We start from the raw sequence: 18,869 nt of genomic DNA, 5'->3' as shown, positions 1-18,869 counted from the left end.
AATGTAGCTTCTCCACTGTATTTCTACAGGCTTAGGTAAATCTGTATATAGTGTTTCAAGACCTATGCACTCCATGCTGTCGGAAAGGGGAATGCGCTTCATGTGAAAGGGGTATAGTATTCTGTATTTCACGGAACAAAACATACACCAGATCGAGCAGCAGGGAGGAGGTACAGTTTGCCATGACAGACCGGCCACCTCGTGCTGCGGCTGGCTGACCTTCACGGTGAAATGCGGAGCTGCTGAAATGAGGGGCAGCCTTTGCCTGACAATGTGCCCCACTGAGGGCATAGTCAGGCAATGGCAAATGATTGTGTTGGCCAAAGAAGTTACTGCTGGGCTCCTAAGTTTTGCAGCTGGTTATGTTGTGAGCTTCCCCTCTCTTGCATTACAAAGCAGAGGGGCTTCCTCTGAGCCCCAGTTGGTGGTATGCTCAGCCTGAGAGGCTGGAGTTAGTAACTCTCACTGCTATGCCACGGTGTGTTCCAGCCTTGCTGACTCGCCTGTGCCTGTTGAGGAGTTCGAGCAGAATAAACTGAGCTCTTCCCATGAACTACTATTTATGTATCTCTAAAAGCTTGCCTTCCCATTTCTATTCCTGAGCCAATAAACAATTTTTTTTCACATCTTACTCTGCATCTTATTGGGGAGGCCAGTTCAGTTTTGGACAGAAAAAAGAAATAATTGGAAAATTGGGAGTGAATAGAAAGTATTTAATCTTTCACTTCTGTCGTTAGTCTCAAAGTAAAATTGATTTTAAGGTTCCTGCTCTGTGGCTTTTGAAGAACTTCTGGCAGTAAATGGAATCTGAATCTACTATTTTTCAAGCTTTCCTGCATTTGAGCTGTGGCAATGTGGGCAGTGTGCTTCTAACAGGTCACAGTCTTAGGCCATCAGTTTCTGTCATTGGAATTTGCTTTTTTTTTTTAAGAGGTGACAATTACAAAAGTGGCTGAAAAGTGGCAAAAATGTCCTTTGCAGTAGAAATATAATTTCCACATTATAATATTATTACTACTATAAAATGTAATTGTATGATTGTATGTAAATTAACATGTAATAACACTGTAAGAAAGGGATTGTAATATACCAATATAATAGTGTTAGAAGTGTTTCATATATTAGTTTTATCACTTAGATCCTTTTATATTGAGGGAAATGTTATTAAAGAAGAACAGCCTTTTTTTTTTTTTTTTTTAAAAAAAAAAAAAAGCCAAAACCCGAATGGTCTAATTACTGAAGATGTCCCTTTGGTTTAGAGTGCTATTTTAGTAAGAAAACAATTAGGAGGTGAAAGAATGATATAGGACAAGGAGAAAGGAACTCTCGGTGGAAAGGAACGTTAAAAGTAAAACTTTGGTAGTTGGTTGTGGTTTATAATAACTGAGAAGTGTCTTTGTGGAGAGGAACTTGGTATCTTCATGCTTGAGTTAACTAAACTTCTAAATTACTTTATGTAGTAATAGTAATAAGAACATAATCATCAAGTATTTTTTGCAAGTCCGGGTAGACAGGTAGACACTTCAAATTTAGCGTACAAACAGCTGCATTTTGACAGACTGTGGTGTGGCCCACGCACTTCTGTCTCTTCTGTCCACCCTTCTGGTAACGTGACAAGACTGATGCCTGGTAGATAAAGTAGGCTGTGGCTCTTGCAGGCAGCCTGCAGTCAGGCTGCTGGCAAGACCAGTATAGATGCATGGAGCTGGTGTCTTGGGATCGCATCGAACTGGAGTCTTGCCCACAAAAATCTTCCTGGTCAGGAACTGCATACGCTGTATCTCCACCGTTGGCTTGCTTGATACAGATAGCAGTTTTAATGATGATTCCATGGTTAAATATGTACTACTTACAAGGTACAAGTGAGCCTGACCTACGTCATCTCTTCCATTATGCTTAATATGTTGCATTTAAAATTACTTGAATTCATAAAGATTTATCTCATTTTTTTTTTAATCTTTACCTTTGCACTTTTTTCTGTTATAGACCACCGAGGCTAATGGGTGAAGGTTTTGTTGTCATGCAGTCCAATGATGTTGATATCTATTACTATATGGATGAACCAGGTACCTTTTGCTAAATACAAAAAAAAATGTTAAGGGATTTGAAGGCTATTTTTTTTATTTCTCTGGACTTCTTGACAATTTTTTCTTTTTTTATTTTGTTTTTTGCAAGGTGAAAATTCTCGATGCTGAAAGAGTTAATGTAGCATTTTGGAGTTAATAAAAGCATTCATACATACGCTTATGAATGCTTTTAAGTTCATAAGTAATTTTTTCTGCAAATGAAAAAAATTTCCACTGAAACAAATGAGCAGTGCTTCAGAAAATTCTGAGAAGTTTTGGTCATATTCTTGCCCTTCCCCTGGGAGTCCACATTGAGTTGTGGCTTGATATTTACGTACTGTAGCGGTCTCAAATAAAACTAACATCAGGACAGTTTAATTGTCTTGTGCTTAGCAAACATTTTTTCATGCTAATTCGAAGCAGCTTCCTTTAATAATCTGTTTATTATATTATGTAATATAGGTCTTGTGCCAGAGGAGACAGAGGAAAGTAATGACGGAGAAGCAAACAATGAAGACAGCAAATTACAGGATCTGCCACCATGTTGGGGTTTGGACATTGTTTGTGGAAAAGGAACAGACTTCAACTATGGACCTTGGGCTGATAGACAGAGGTATTACCATGACTTACATCTTTAGTTTTAATCTTTAATATCTATTACTATTGAGAAAGCTTTTTAAGTTTCCAGTGTGTGACTGCTCAGGCTTTTTTTGTATGGGGTGGACTAGACAGTCTAAAGGAAGAGTCCTGCCACATGGTTTAAGACTAGTAAATTCATTGCTTTTATCTTGTTGGCCTTCTAAAGTTAGGATCCCTCAGGGAATTTTTATTATTAAATTAATAAATTATGTTCCCTTTTTTTGTGAAGAAAGTCGTTTTACTATTTATCAAGTGTTACATACCCAAGGGCTTAACCTTTGGTTACCTTTAGACTTGTCAAGCTCGTGTTAGCTCATGGATGGGAAAACACTGCATATCGATGAGAAAATGTTATGGAAGTACAAATCTGGCTATAAAAACAATTAGGGGGACATCATTTATCCCTTAGGAGAATCAACTGCTTGATACGGTTTCCAAAGTATTTATTATCCAGATATTTTGGTGACAAATTATTAGGCCAGAGCTCTACTGCTGTTCTTCACTTAGCCCTCGATGTTTTGCGCATGAGTATTTCTGGTGGGGACAATAGGATTGTTCAGAGAGTAAAGGCCTATTAAGTAAAAGTGACATAATCGGTGCTTTCCCTCTTTTCCCTTATTAATTACAGATTGATACTTCTCTTGGCCTCCATTAATTCTCCTGTGAAACTATTGTGATTAACTGTCTCTTAGGAAACGTGAGGATGGCAGACCAAAGAGTAGTCGTTAGATATGACAGTATCTTAGAGAATTTAAGAGAAAATGCCAATTTCCAGAATGGTGCTTTGCTAGAAACATGAAGTCAGTGAATCTTTAATGATAATTTTAATAATACCAAGAAAGCTCACTCTATGATGGTATGCTCTTTATAATTTTAACTGGCTCGGCAGAAGGCAGTTTGGTGCCCATGCAGAGTGCGTAGAGTTCATAGATATGTTCCTGGGAACACTTTTGCTTTGTGCCATGGATAGAAGATAGAATTTTGGAAAGTCTCTGAACACTTTAGAAGCACAGTAAGTGCCTGAACATTTTAGCAACATAGATCTCTAGGAGTTCTGTGGACTTTGTACTCTCAATTTGTATAAGGGCTTCTACAAACATTGATCTTTAATACAGCATGCAATAAAATCTTGGGTTTCCTCCAGATTTTGTGTGGTATTTGTGGGGGTTTTGTTGGTAGGGTTTTTTGGCTTGGTGCTTTTGGTTGGCTGTGGGGGGTGTTTTGTTGTGCATTTTTGTGTGTGGGGTTTGTTTTTTTTTTTTAACTTTTAAGCTGCTATAGTGGTCAGGTCCTGGGTGGAGGAAACTACTACCCCTCTTAAAGACTGATTTCCACCCCCTTGAGACCTATATAAGCTATGCTGTCTGTGCTTCATAGCTGCAGCTTTCCTTTCATGTAGTTGTATGTTCAAATATGTGTCTGCAGAAATGTAGGCTTCATTTTATTCCTATTCTGAGGTCCTGAAGTTTTGTGGGGGTTTTTTTGTGGTGTGGTTTTTTTTTGGTTTTTTTTGTTTTTTTTTTTTTTTTATTTCTGGGCATGACATCAATTATTTATGCACAAACCAAAGTATAAACAGATTACTTCCTGCTGTGCTTTTGTAGCAAATTTGTAAACCAAAGATTAGGAATAAGAAGAAAAACAGTTTATTTGTCATCTGAATTAAAATATTTTTGTTCTAAATAATTTATGGTCTGTCCATTTATGGCTTTTATCAAAAAGTTACTTCTTGTAATTGAAACTTTTGGAGATTTCAGTAATGAGTTGGAAGGCTTCTGTGATGAGGACTTTAAAAAACCATTTTCTTATAATACCCAGCGGTTGTCTGAAGACTTGGATAACTTGAAAATATTTAAGCAAACCAAAAAGATACATAAATATATATAAGTTTATATATTTCTTCTGTGAATAAAAAGAAAAAAAATTTTTTTTTCTTCCCTCCCCACTAGGGATTGCTTGTGGAAGTTTTTCTTCCCACCAGACTACCAAGTTATGAAAGTCTCAGAAATTGCTCAGCCTGGGAAACCACGACAGATTCTTGCTTTTGAACTGCGGATGAATATTATTGCAGATGCCACCATTGATTTGCTTTTTACCAAAAATAGGGTAAATGATGAAAACTTATCTAGAAAGTAACTTGTCTACTGTGATTATATTGTGCTTTTTCGTTGTACGTATTTTTACTTGTCTCAGCTGTTTACTACAGAACTGTGGTTTTAAAAGCTAGGTGATTTTTGTTTTAGCCTTCCATAATTATGAACAAACCCTTCAAAGAGAAATATTGGCTGAGAGGCAGTGATATTTGTTGGCTTATTTTAAGTTTCTTTTAAGCCTTAAAGCTACATCTTAAAGCATGCCAGCTCCTACAATCTTGGGAATTCATGATCTGGACATTTCCTGTGCAGTCTTCCATTACGATGAAGCTCACCATGATGAAAAGATGATTTCTTCTGATATTGGATTAATATCTAATGCTATTGGAGAGATGATAGTGGGATGTACAAAAGATGCATGTGTAGGGGTTTGGGTTTTTCTTTCCCCTGTTGCTACTCTTACAAATCGGATATAGTGTGACTTCACTGTACACCCCTTTTCTTTTCTTTTTTTTTTTATTTTTTTGTGCCGGAAAGGGTTAGAAAGTGCAGTGTTAGAAATATATATTCATCTGCCCTCTCAGGCTTTGGATCTGAATATCTTGCGCTGTTTCTGTTAATGGACCTAAGTCAGCATTTGTTGAGCCTAAAAATAGTGTTATTTGGTATCAGTGCATATAAATAGCTCATTAGTAATTTTTCTGAAGGCAAGAAAGACTTCAGTCATCGGGTGCCTTAATCCAAGTGTGGATAATGGTAGCCAGAGGCATAAAGTACACTGGTTGATGTGGTGAGCCTGGAAATAATGTTTGGACTTTTTTCTTTTCTTGCAATACAGGAAACTAATGCTGTACATGTAAATGTTGGTGCAGGATCATATTTGGAAATAAATATTCCCATGACAGTAGGTGAAAATGGTGAGTTAAGGCTAAGTGTGATTTGTTTTTCTAATGTTTTTCCTGAACGTTTTTACCTTAATTCCTATGTGTATGAATGTCTTGTAATGTTTTTCCTTTGTGACTGAGATATATATTCTTGCTTAAAGGAACAAAAAGTATTTCTTTGTACATTTCATTGCAAGATATTAGAGCATTTATGTATTTAAATAGTTAAGTTACCTCCCTGTTTTGTTTGGGTTAAGAAACAAATTCCTTAATTACTAGGCAGTGCATCATTTAACTCCGTGTGTATTGAAGCAGATTACGGACACCTCGTCAACTCAAAGCAGGAAGAATTCTGTGGTAGGATTAGCGTAGTAGTTGAATCATGCTGAGAAATGTGTTATGAAAACTAATTTAATAGTAGTTTATTTAAACAGAACAAACCCCCAAATCCAAGGTGGAGATAAATGTAAAGCTATGGGTATGTCCCTTGCACTTAATCATCTTGTTGGCTGGTTTGAAGGCCTTTGCTGATTTTGATTCTTTCTGGCATCTTTGTTTTATTCTGCAACTTAGAACAGAACCTGAGCATTTCCAGATCTAGCAAGAAGACTTTTGTCATCCCTGCTACATGAAGGCAGAACATGTTAAGCTCTTCATTGACAAACAGTAGAGGCCAGAATTGTTATAGTACTAATTTCCATCATGATGTTTGATTGTTAGTGGACTGCTGAAATCACTGGTGAAAATTATTTAAATATTTGTGTAACTCTTACGTCTGAATGATTGTTTTATATCTTTTGTTTGCTAGGCTATTCACCTACAATTAAAGGGCAGCTTCTACACGTTGATGCCACCAGCAGTATGCAGTACCGGACTCTCTTAGAAGCTGAAATGTTAGCTGTAAGTTTGCATTAATAAGCACAAAGCTTCAGGCTCTAGACGATTTCTTAATAAAGAACATATTTGTTTTTCTGTGGAGCATTTCTTTAGGTTCTTAAACAATACAGAAATATGCCTTTGAATGTCATTTGCAAGACCTTAATATGTAAGGAACTTACGTATACACACATAACTGTGTGTGTGTAACCTTCAGCCAGTTACTTAATTTATATACCAAGCTGTATGTGTTTTGAAAGCAGTGGGAGGGATTGGAGTACCATTACCAATCTTGCCTTGTTTACTATGTATTCATATTTTCGTATAGGCTTTACTTTAATAAATGATTACACTTGCTAGCTGTGTGACAGAATGTGTGCCTAAGTGCTTAAGTGTACTTGAGAGTGCTTAAACTACTTGAGATAGATTTAATAATGCATTATTCTTCTGTTTGCCTAGTATTTCACTTTTGCAATACTGTAATTCTGTAGATTACCTTTCTCACTGGTTTTCAAATGACCTTATTAAAGTGATATTTTTAATGTTTAAATTTGAGCATCAGAACAATGGTTGAAAAATATTATTGTCTGAGGGATTTTATCTTTAGTGTATTGTGAAAAGAGATGCTTTTAATAAACACTTTGCTTTATAAATTGCTTGGTATGTCTACTGCAACAGATGTATCAGAGGTTCATAGTATACCTTTCCAAATAAATGAATACACTAACACTTGACCTTCAAACACAGAAAGAGAGAGAGATTAAATTATTAAGGAACTGGAGAGGCCTTCTGTTCATCCCAGCAGGAAAACAGTTTTAATTATTCAGCAGAGTACATATGTGAAAACTGCTGAGCTACAGGGTCAAACCTTGTCATCTTTTCAAGTAATTCTGATGCTTTAATATTTTGTTCACAGTTTCATATTAATGCCAGCTATCCTCGGATATGGAACATGCCACAGACATGGCAATGCGAACTTGAGGTTTATAAAGCAACCTATCATTTTATCTTTGCTCAGAAAAGCTTCTTTACAGGTAACTTCTTTACTAAATAAACTACATATAAAATTAAATATTCTTTCTCTAGAATTTCTTATCAAATTTTGCGGAGGTGTACAAGGTCAGGTACTCTGATTTCACATATTTAGGACAACAAATTGTTTCTGAGGACGAAGTTCCTGATTTCCAAAGTTTCTGAGTTCCAAAGTTATTCTGTTGTCTGTAAGTGTCTAAGTACACAATATTCTTGTATTTGAGTAGGGGTATCAAATAATTTAATTTTCTAACATCTAAACTAAATTTGATCTGCAGTTATGTTAAGTGATCTTAAATTTCAGTTTAATTTATTTCTATCAGAGTTTCTGATTTGTTTAAAATTTGTCACCTAGAATGTTTTCTGTGACATCTCTCTCTTTGGCTGACTGATTTTCAACTACTTGGACTTTAGGTTGTGTCCCTGTGGCTGACAGATGATGAGAGAAAGGAATTTGCTCCTTAGGATTTTTGGCTGTGAGGAAGAATACATGCGCACAAGGCAATACAGTGTGATACAGCATCACCAAACTGTTGCTGAAGGTTCCAGCTGCAGTAATGGAAAGAATATAGCCCCATCAATGTGTCACTGCCTGGGCTAATTAGCCCTGCTGGGAGGAAGGATTAATTAGTGCAGGCATAGTGCCATGCTAATAAAGTTATCCTCCTAGTGAGGCTGGAGCTCTGTATAGTGCTGCAGTACGTAGCACAGTCTACCAGTCTGTTGAGAGCAAACATGAACTTCTACAACAACACTGGTTTGCTGCATTAGAAAATATTACTTATGTACACAATCAGAGTATCAGAGTGGAAAATCAAAGGAAAGGAGTTGGTAGTTCAGTGTTTTTAGCTCAATGTGTAACTTTGCTACTGAACAAAACTAAACTAGAAAACTTAATTAAACCTGTGGCTTTCCGACTTAAAAAACAGGTGGTAAATGGGAGATGGATTCACAGCAAGTGTTTGTGGAATATCTGCCTGAGAAATGGATACTGTGTATTGTTCTCCTCATTTTCCTTTTTCTGTAAAGGGGCAAACAGTTAAGATTCACAATGTATGAAAAGCCAAAAACTTAAAAGAAGAAATCTCTCACTTGATTGCTACTAACTTGTGTTTTATTACTTTATGTGGGTTTAGATTTGATCCAAGACTGGTCCAGTGATAGCGCACCCGATATTTTTTCATTTGTTCCTTATATGTGGAACTTCAAAATCATGTTTCATCAATTTGAAATGATTTGGGCAGCAAATCAACACAACTGGATTGACTGTTCCACCAAACAACAAGAAAATGGTGAGATTTTTTTTTATTTGGAAGAAGAGTACATACTACAAAAAATATGTGCAAAATATAGAGTATATATAAAGAGAAAGTACAAGAATTACAAAATTTTTATGAGAAAAATGTGTGTTCAGTGATAACTATCCATTTTGCTACTGTTGATATGCATAAACCATCCTAAAACTGTTTTAAGTTCTAACTTCCTTAGTACAAATGCATACCTTTTTTGAGGGAGAGAACAGTTCTAGAGCATGTTTTAGGATTCATTTTTCAAGACCCTTTGAATCTTTGATTTAGTGCGACAGTTTGCAGAGAGCAACCATGAGGTCTTGACATCTGTTCAGTAAGCTAACTTAAAATACTCACTCAGGAATACATTTTTTAAGTAATGTTGGAAAAATACCATTTGAACTCCATATAACTAGAAATGTCTGTTTCCCGTTCATCTCGGAAGAGGAGATAAAGCTGCTAATTCTAGACAAAACTAAGAGGTACATTTGAGAAAGCCAAAGAAAATGGTGAGAGTGCAGTTTGGTTTATATGTGCAGTTTGGTTTATATGAGTTTCAGAATTCTATGCTGTAGCAGAATCTTATAATTTCAACATAGAGAAAGAGGATGGTGGATTAAAATTAAGAAATTGTGTTGTAATTAAACCCAAGGCTCACTACTTCATCAGAAGCCTGAAGAACTTTCAATATGTGTTTTCTTGTCCAAAAACTGGTGTGTGAAGCAATATAGAAAGTCGTAAGATATTAGTTACAGTTGGTTTTATTGGCTGCTTGCAATTCCATTGTGCTAAGTACAGTGCCTTTCTAAAAAGGACAAGCTGTAGGGAGTACATACTTTCGGAATAATTTAGTACGATGTACTCTAAATACGTAGTCGTTAAAATGGCAATTTCCAATGTCATGAGATCTTGAATATGTTTTCATTATTTTTACCTGTATATTTGATAATCTGTCTAATAAAACTGGAGTAATTTTGATAGATTTTTTGTTTGTTTGTTTTTCCTCTTCTCTCCCAGTTTATCTAGCAGCTTGTGGAGAAACATTGAACATTGTTTTCTCGCTACCTTTCACTGACTTTGTTCCAACCACATGCAATACTAGATTCTCTTTAAGGGTAAGTTCTTCCCCCCTCGTCCTTTTGTCTTCTAAATGTGCGATAGTTTCCCTACCTTTTTCAGTCAGGAAATTTTGAATAAACTCTTTTCTGAAAGAAAAATAGCCTCTTTCACTTCCAGTTCATAGAATTTTTCTTTAAGTAACCCAGAGGTAAATAGTTTCTGTTGCTTGTAAGAAGCATTCAATCATAGTCTGTTTTAAGTTGTTTTTTATATATATATATATACACACACACACAAATATATTTAAAAATCATATACGCATGTGCTTCATACATATATACACACTTTTAGTATGTATATTTACTATATATACTTAAACTGTGTGTGTCTATGTATGTATTACACTTGGAAGTGTGTTCCCATTTGTTTAGAAAATGTGAAAATCTAATGTATGTTCAAAGATAAAAATCAAATACTGGAATGGGTACCCCCAAACCATTTTGGAAAGCTTCCAGATTTTTAAAGAGTTTCTGTAGAATAAGTAATGATGATAAAGTGTTTTTAACAGACACAGCTAATACTCTGAAAGACTGTTCTACTTGTCTTTCCTAAAATAGAAGCAGTCTGCTGCTACTAAAAATAAAAAACTAGTTGACAGTGATGTTGGTAATTTTTTTATAATTTGATAGCAAAGAAAGCAATGTTTTATCTAATTTTTTAAAAAAAGTATGATTTAGTTGAGGTGTAGGGTAGCCTTGGGCCAGTCACTTAACTTTTGCAGTATGGCCTGAACAACAGAATAACAGGAATCGTTAAAAGCCATGCCCCTGTGTTTTACAGATTGCTATGGTGTGTTGTTATGTTCAAGTTACTGGACTTGTAACTGTTCAGAACTACCGAGCTCTTGGGATTGGACTAGAAATTGGTGGGAACTGGGTCAGCAATCACATGTGAAAATTGAGATTTCTTGCCTCACTTTGCCCATAAAGTGAAGATGATGGCACATACGAACATGCGAATAATATGAACATTATGTGAATGTAAACTAACTTTTCTGTTACTAATGTTTGTTTTTAGGGAGAAGATGTCGATCTTCATTTGTATCTACCAGATTGTCATCCTAGTAAATATTCCCTTTTTATGTTGGTGAAAGATTGTCAGCCTAATAAAATAAGTCCTGAATCTTGTATTTCTGCCGAATGTCAAAGTGGTCAGAAAACAGGGAAACCCAAATGGAGGAACATTACTCAAGAAGAGTGAGTTTTATTGTGATATGTATTTATGTCTTTGTTTTGGCTCTTCATATTTACTTACTTTATGATGAAAGTGATCTCACATGTTAATGGAAAATATTTAATGAAACTATTGTACTTCAAATAAAAGTATGATGTTTCTTTCTGAAAGGGCTGGATGGGTTGAATGTTGGACAGTCCCAAGCGTTGTGTTTACAATTGACTATTCATGGCACCCCATTTATCCTCAAAAGGCAGATGAGCAGTTGAAACAATCCCGTAAGTGTCATTACTTTTTTCTTGTTAGCATGTTTCATTTCGGGAATTGCTGTGACTTTGTTGGATCAAAGTGCTTGAATTTGCAGAAATGAATTTTGAACTGAACTACTATTTTATGTCACATGGGAGAATACGCATCTTTAGAATGCACCAGCTTTGTTTTAAAAACTGACAATGTCTCGTGATTAAAAAACTTCAGAAAGTGTCCCAGTTCCCTGTATAAAAAGAGGATACTGTCTGTAGTTCATTCCTCCTTGTCCTTAACAAAGTGTATCTCTTAAATGGGTTGTTGCGTAACATAAAATATCACTTGGAGTATTAAATATGAAGTACAGTATTTTTGGCAGTATCACGTTCCTTACTCTTTCTAAGCTTTTTTCCTGTGGATGTCGTGATGTTTAAATACACTATATATGAGATGTATAACCTTTATGGATATGAAACTGAGATTTCATTGTAGCTGACAGCTGAAGCGAACCATGGCCATCAGATACGAGTGCTGTATTGGTCAGTGTAACACTAATTTCTAAATAAGAATTTTAAAATTTTAAATATCTAAACAGAGATATTCTATAAGTATGAGCTTGCAAAAAAAAAGTTATAAAATACTTAACTTACATTTATCTCTGCATTTATTTTAAAGGCAGAGGGAGGATTGCAGGAAGTTATGGGGTTACATAAAAGTCTTTCAGGTTGAGATAGTGAAAGCAGAACTGATGAAGGAGAGGTATTAGAAGAATAATGAGGGCTAATTTGAATGGGCCTTAATCAGCAGGTGTTAAGACATGCTGGATAGGGTTTTTAGGTTTTGAGTTTCAACAATTCAAATCTAGAAGAACTCCGATTTTAGAGGATGAAGCAGAAAAACTAAGATTCATCTTGCAGATGTTCATTAAGTGCTCTTGTGAGACTCTGTCAGCTTGTGTCAAATTTGCATACTTCAGATTTGAAAACATTTACTTGTAATCGTAGCATTTGAACCTGCGTTTGAAAGTTTGTACCTACTGTTGTGGGTTAGCCTCGGTGAGCAACTAAGCCCCACACAGCTACTTGCTCGCCCCCCCCGGTGGGATTGGGGGAGAGAATCGGAAAATTGAAAGTGAGAAAACTCATGGGTTGAGATAAAGACAGGTTAACAGGCAAAGCAAAAGCCACATGTGCAAGCAGAGCAAGGAATTCATTCACTCCTTCCCCCCGGCAGACAGGTGCTCAGCCATCCCCAGGAAAGCAGGGCTCCATCATGAGTAATGGTTACTTGGGAAGCCAAACCCATCACTCTGAACACCCCCACCTTCCTTCTTCCCCCAGCTGTATATGCTGAGCATGACATCATATGGTGAGGGATATCCCTTGGGTCAGTTGGGCTCAGCTGTCCTGGCTGTGTCCCCTCCCAGCTTCTTGTGCCCCCCTCAGCCTGCTTGCTGGTGGGGTGGGGTGAGAGGCAGAAAAGGCCTTGACACTGTGTCAGCACTGCTCAGCAGGGACTAAAACATCCCTGTGTTTTCCACACTGTTTCCAGCACAAATCCAAAATACAGCCCCTTACTAGCTACTAAAAAGAAAATGAACTCTATCCCAGCCACAACCAGCAGACCTACACCGTTCGTTTAATCTGCAGCTTCCTTCAATTAATAATCCAGCACAGTCCAGTTCACTTCTAATCTGTTAGGTGTGTTTGTTACAGTAGCAACATCTGTATTTTCCTTTAAGTCAATCGATAGAACTCTTCTAGTCTCTGAGAAACAAATAATGTTGCATAATGAGAGGTGCAGCTTCCAAAAAAGTGGTCATCTCACTGCAGCATTTAGCTAATTGATAACACATAATATAATGCAAGCACTGTAGACAATAATGGTAAGTTAAAGTCTTTGAAGGATTGCTGGCTACAGGTGTGTATTCACTGTAGTTTTGTGTGTGCCAGTTCTTCCAGTTAAACTGGTACCTGACATCTTACTCCATCTGGAGCATCAATTTTACATGGTTTTCCCATGGAGTTCTTTACTTCCCAGCGATCGCTTTACATATCCCCAAAGCACTTCCAGTTACTCACTTCCTTCTCATCGCCTTTCCTCACCTAATAAAGACAAAGCGCTATCTTCTCCCTTGCTAAAAAGAAGGGATAGGAAATAAGATTTGAATTTCCAAACTGTTTTGTGACTAGAGTAATTGAGTTGTTTGAGGGGAAACTTTGGCTTATGGAGTTACCGGTTCAGAATAGGTTTTTAATATAACTTTTACAATTTTCCTGTTTATTTACTTTTGTTTATTCTGCAATAGCTGTGTGGTTGTGGGAAATCTGCTACACTGAAATGAAAGCATGTGTTTGTTTAACTTGAAAAGCAAGATAAATAAATTGAAATTTTTTTCACAACTTGAAGGGTTGCTTTTCTCTTGCATAATTAACATTGACTAAAATATTCTATATTTTCCTCTCTTCCCAGAGTCCCTAGATATAAGAAACCAGTTCTGTAGCATAAACATGTTAGCATAATTATACAATCCAAATTAGAAAGCTGCAAAAAATTATATAGTTATACACATTCATATTTGCAGAAGTTTGTCTGTCAGGAGCCTACCTTGTAATCAAAATCTGTTTTCTTCTTTATTTTGCTCCAAAGTGTCAGAAATGGAAGAAACAATGTTATCTGTGCTAAGGCCATCCCAGAAAACAGCCGACAGTGTGATTTCATCTCCCACAGCGTCAGCTCGCCTTCCCCTTGACCCCTCAGAGCTGCCCCCGGATAAGCTCCACGTGGAACTGGAACTCTCCCCGGATTCCCAGATAACCCTGTATGGACCCCTGCTCAAAGCTTTTCTGTCCATAAAGGTAGGCATAGGAACACAGCTTGTAAAATTTATGGATGGCCACATGTAGGAAAGAAAAATAATTTGTTTGAAATGGAAAAAGAATTCCACAGAATACGTGAGCTTAGAAGAAAACTTTATTAAAGTATTAGTTTGGAGTGACTTTGGCAATATGGTGTAGCTGGGATGAATTCAGTTGGCACAGGCTTATGAGAAGACTTCCAATACATATATATGTAGACCCATATCAGCGTAATTTTCCTTTAAGGAATAGCATATGCTCTGGATGTCTTGTGCAGAAAATTTCATCTTTGACTTCTGTAGTAGTAAAAAAAAAAAAAAGTCCATGATTATGACTAGAGCTTATGTTAATGACCACTTTTATGGAAAGATATATCAGAACCTATGCTCTTACACTGCAGGACTTAAAATGCACTATCCTAATGGTTTGTTTGGTTTTGTTTTAATTAGATTCTGTGAAATTTCTAGAGTTAGGATCATGGAGGGGAAAGGGGAAGGACACGAGAATAAGTTTATTTTAAAAGCTACTTCAGTCAATATTGAAAAAGAATTTTTCATTCCTTTCTTGATGTTAATCTATTGTGCTTTAAAATGTTTGTGGTTGGGTCTTTGTGTGTGTGTGTGTGTTAAAGGTCTGGTTTAGCCTATGTAGATGTAGGCTAAGGTAATGTTTCTGAAGGCTTTCATTTTGGGTCAGAGGATGAGGAGTTTTCTGAGATCAATATCAGGAGTCATACAGAAACAGTAACTTTCATGAATTTATATAAGGTATTGCACATAAGCAATGAGTAGCAGAAAGTATTAAGCTTTTGTATGGTACAGGACTTGCAGATATGCTCATTATTTTTTCATGTTGCCACTAAAGTAAATAGGATTAAAATTAGGCCAGTATTGCATCTTGAAGACTTAATTTCTTCTAATACTGAGGAAGTGCACCCGTGTTTGAATTGTTTATTGAGCTCCTCTTTTGGAGACCATAAATTCATGAGATGGCTCTGTCTTTTCAAGCAAAGCAGTGGTGCTCTTTGCCTTTGGAGGTAAATGGGAACAACGCTACGTTAGATCCCTTGAGTCTATGATGGCTTAATTTTTTTAGGTGCAGATTTCTCAGATTAAATCTAGCTTTTATCTTCTAAATATCAAGAGAAAATTTAGATAAATAGCTTGGTTTTGAAAATGCACATTTATTGTTCTTCTTGGTATTTTTGTGACTGTTTACATCTCTTTGTCCAGCTGTGCTGGCAGCATTTCCTAATAAATTTCTAGGGGGTTTTTTAATGCTTGTTTTCCTGACTTGTGGTTGAATTGTTGTTTTCAGTTTGTTTTCACTGATCTTTTTTAATACATGGGGGAGAGATTCCTGGGCATGCATCGTTCATGCAGTTTTGTTAAGCCTTCTATTCTTGGGAGGTATTTTTTTGGTGTAGCGCACTGGGTTTCTTACTGAAATGCTTACTGGCTGGGAATGAATGATTTATAGGTCCTTGCATCCCCACCAGAAGGTACTGGCAGTGGGTTACTGGAGTTCTTAGCACCCTCTGCTGGGTCTGCCCTATAAAAAATATTTCAAGGTCTGTATTGTAACATCTCCCTTTATCTTTTCTCCTTGCTAAAAAGCAAAACAGATTAGCTGTGCTTAACTTTTGACAGCTTCTTGGTTTGGCCACAGAGCAGTGCTTAGTTCATATGCGCCAACACCAAGAATACTTCAGAGACTCAGTACAAGGTGGTAAAATTACATGTCCACAGGAGTCATTATTTCAAGGCTGATAATGAGCCTGCCTTTTCTGCAGACCTTTCTCAAGAACACTGGGTACCTTGCAGTTGCTTGCTTTCTTTTTGTTGTATGCTTCCTCTTTGCTTGCTTGTGCTGCAGACTTGTGCTTACAAAAGAACAAGTGTTTTGGAAGGCAAATGACGCACAGAAAAGGGAAGGAGAGGAACAAGAAACATCATAAGAATCAAATCTGTTTCAGTGTAATTTTCAGTTTAGTAGTCATTTGTCTACATCTCACAGATCACCAGTGAAGTTTGTAATAGTTGAACATTTCTGTCAGCGTGTGAGGCCGAGGGATTGAATTACTTCATAAGAATGAATGAGGGAGCAACGTTTGTGTCTGTGGTGCAACCTCTTTGGTCAGAAAGATTTTGCTCTACAGAATGCTTAGTCCCCAACACTTCCCATGTACTGAATTAACAAGAAAATACAACCTGCATCATTTAGAAAATTCTTCTTTAGAGTCTAGACTTTTATTTTTTTTAAGGGAGGGAGGAGATGACAAATTATCAGAAGTCTGATTCTGATGCACTTAATAAATAAACCACAGGCAGTTGCCTGTTTTTTTGTTTTTTTTTTTTTAAAAAGTAGTGATGGATTTTCTGTTTCCAAGTAGAATTTGGTAAAGTTTCTTTGGTCTTAGATAACTGAGGGGGATTGGCTTAGAAACAAGGTGGGCTTTAGACCGAAGGTGAGAAATGTTTATGAGCTAGTATTTTAGAAGCATGTTTAAGACTTTGAAATATGCTGATAACAAGTTTCATAAGGTTGGATGAGAATGACTTCCTGCGGGGTGTTTTGTGTTCTTACTCTCAAAGTTACCTATCTATAAAAGCACAAAACCTGTTTAAAATGTCGGTAGAAATACTTCAGAGCAGTTGTTTGTATTGCATGCATCAGGAACACTGGTACTTTGAGAACTATTGAGAGCCTCTTCTTTTCCTGCAGAGCACATGGCTTAAATTTGCTCTCTTAGGGTGACCATTTTTCATAAAATAAGAATATATATGTTTCTTCAGCTATAGGTTGTAGCTCTACCACTTATTTTAGGGAGGGCTTACATACAAGAAAGGTTGAGTTTGTATTTCATTATATTGCCTCTATGTTTTTAATTTGTTTTCCTTATGGTCATAACAATTCCTTTTCCTAGGAAAATTATTTTGGAGAAGATGACATGTACACTGATTTTGAAGAAGTTATTTCAAGCCCTGTTTTGTCACTGTCAACATCTTCAAGCTCTGGATGGACAGCTGTTGGAGTGGAAAATGACAAAAAAGAAAATGAAAGTTCAGTCAAGCCAGTTCACCCTCTTACCTTACGCCCATGGGATATCACTGTGCTTGTTAACTTGTACAAAGTGCATGGGCGATTACCAGTGGTAGGTACTTTCGAATCTTAAAATATTTTGCTTCATGTAATTATTTTTTCTAGTTTCATAACCTGGAGTTAGATTTAACTTCCTGGAACATTAAGTTAGGGTGGTGCTTACTGAAGTGTGTGTATACTCTCTGCTAAAATTGTGCCTATCTAAACAAATTTGAGACATGGGAGGTAGAACTGTGTAGTTTTTTACATGATTTTTATTCAATGAACTTGATTTGTGTGATAATATTTTTTGATTGACCATTACGATTTCTCTGCTAATTAGCAAAACTGGTTTCTAATGGTGCATTCTGTTCTGTGCAGCTGCATTCTGAGGGATCCCCAGGAGTTCAAATAAGAATCCAGATAAAAAACTGGGTTCACCCAAATGGGTTTGGATTTCTGTTTATGTAATTGTTGAAAGGTTTTTGAAGTTGCACAGGCTTCTTTTGAGTATCCACTTGGAGGAAAATTAGCATATTTACTGCTCACAGGTTTGCTTCTAATCTTACAATTTCAACCATGTTGCATATTTTCAGTTTGTGAAATGGATCTGTTTAATTTTTGTTTTAGCATTGCAGTCCAGATGGTCCTGAGTGCCCTACAGCTTTCTTGGAAAGATTGTGTTTTGAGATGAAGAAAGGATTTAGAGAAACAATGCTTCAACTTGTACTGTCTCCAGTGAATTTGTTTCTGAATGACAACTATCAGGTAGTAGACTGTTTTTTACATGTTTGCTTGTGTGTGTTTGTATAGTGGAAGTTGTGATGGTCTTTAAATTGAATTCTTTTTTTGTTAGGAACTTTCCTGTTGTACACATACAAAGTTTATTAAGGCTTATGCATCATAAGAAGTGTTAAAGAAAAATCTGATGCATGGGGTTTTTTTTTTAATCTTTGTTCCTGTCTAGTTTGCATTTTCATGAAGTGCACAAAAGAAAAGATTGTGTTTTATTTATTTTCCTTAAAGTGTTTCTGGAGAAGAATCTCTAGAAACAGTGAGTAATATTCAGGCTGGTCTTAGAACCAGAGTGATCCCTGGTTTGTGCATGAGAGGTTTTTGTTTGCTTGGGTTTTGGGGGTGTTTTTTGGTGTGATGTTGTTTTGTGGTTTGTGGTTTTTTTTTTTTTTTACAGCTAATATCAAAAGTATTTTTTGTGGGTGGGTTGTTGTTTTTTGTTTTTGGGTTTTTTTTTTTTTTTTTGTTTTTTTTTTTTTTTTTAAGAATTCGTAAATACTAACATGTAAGTTTTTTGTAGTGGCTGGTTTTGTTTCACTTTTTTAGGCATATAGTTTTAAAACTGCACTTGTGTTAGTAAATAGAATAACTGCATCTTTCACGTATTCTTTATGACTTTTATTAGACTAAATCACACAGCTGGATCTGTATCTTATGGTCAAGATATTGTTAGGACCTACAGTCTTCCTCTGGTGGGGGAGTCCTGAGCCATACTTCA

General features: G+C 36.3%; 1 protein-coding gene across 1 annotated transcript in view; it reads left to right on the top strand.

Moving 5' to 3' along the window:
• The window catches only part of KIAA1109 (KIAA1109 ortholog), a 114,886-nt gene that overhangs the window by 17,098 nt on the left and 78,919 nt on the right, over positions 1 to 18,869 (top strand). Inside the window, 13 exon segments of the mRNA XM_035897603.1 lie at positions 1,987 to 2,066; positions 2,529 to 2,679; positions 4,655 to 4,811; positions 5,637 to 5,715; positions 6,491 to 6,582; positions 7,475 to 7,592; positions 8,727 to 8,882; positions 9,897 to 9,994; positions 11,016 to 11,194; positions 11,343 to 11,449; positions 14,067 to 14,275; positions 17,202 to 17,429; positions 17,987 to 18,124. Coding sequence (XP_035753496.1) covers positions 1,987 to 2,066; positions 2,529 to 2,679; positions 4,655 to 4,811; positions 5,637 to 5,715; positions 6,491 to 6,582; positions 7,475 to 7,592; positions 8,727 to 8,882; positions 9,897 to 9,994; positions 11,016 to 11,194; positions 11,343 to 11,449; positions 14,067 to 14,275; positions 17,202 to 17,429; positions 17,987 to 18,124 — 1,792 coding nt within the window.

This window comes from Egretta garzetta, unplaced genomic scaffold (assembly GCF_000687185.1).
Source record: "Egretta garzetta isolate BGI_Z169 unplaced genomic scaffold, ASM68718v1 scaffold467, whole genome shotgun sequence".
NCBI lineage: Eukaryota > Metazoa > Chordata > Aves > Pelecaniformes > Ardeidae > Egretta > Egretta garzetta.
Note: the sequence above shows the minus strand (reverse complement) of the source record. Positions and strands in the feature narration are given on the sequence as shown.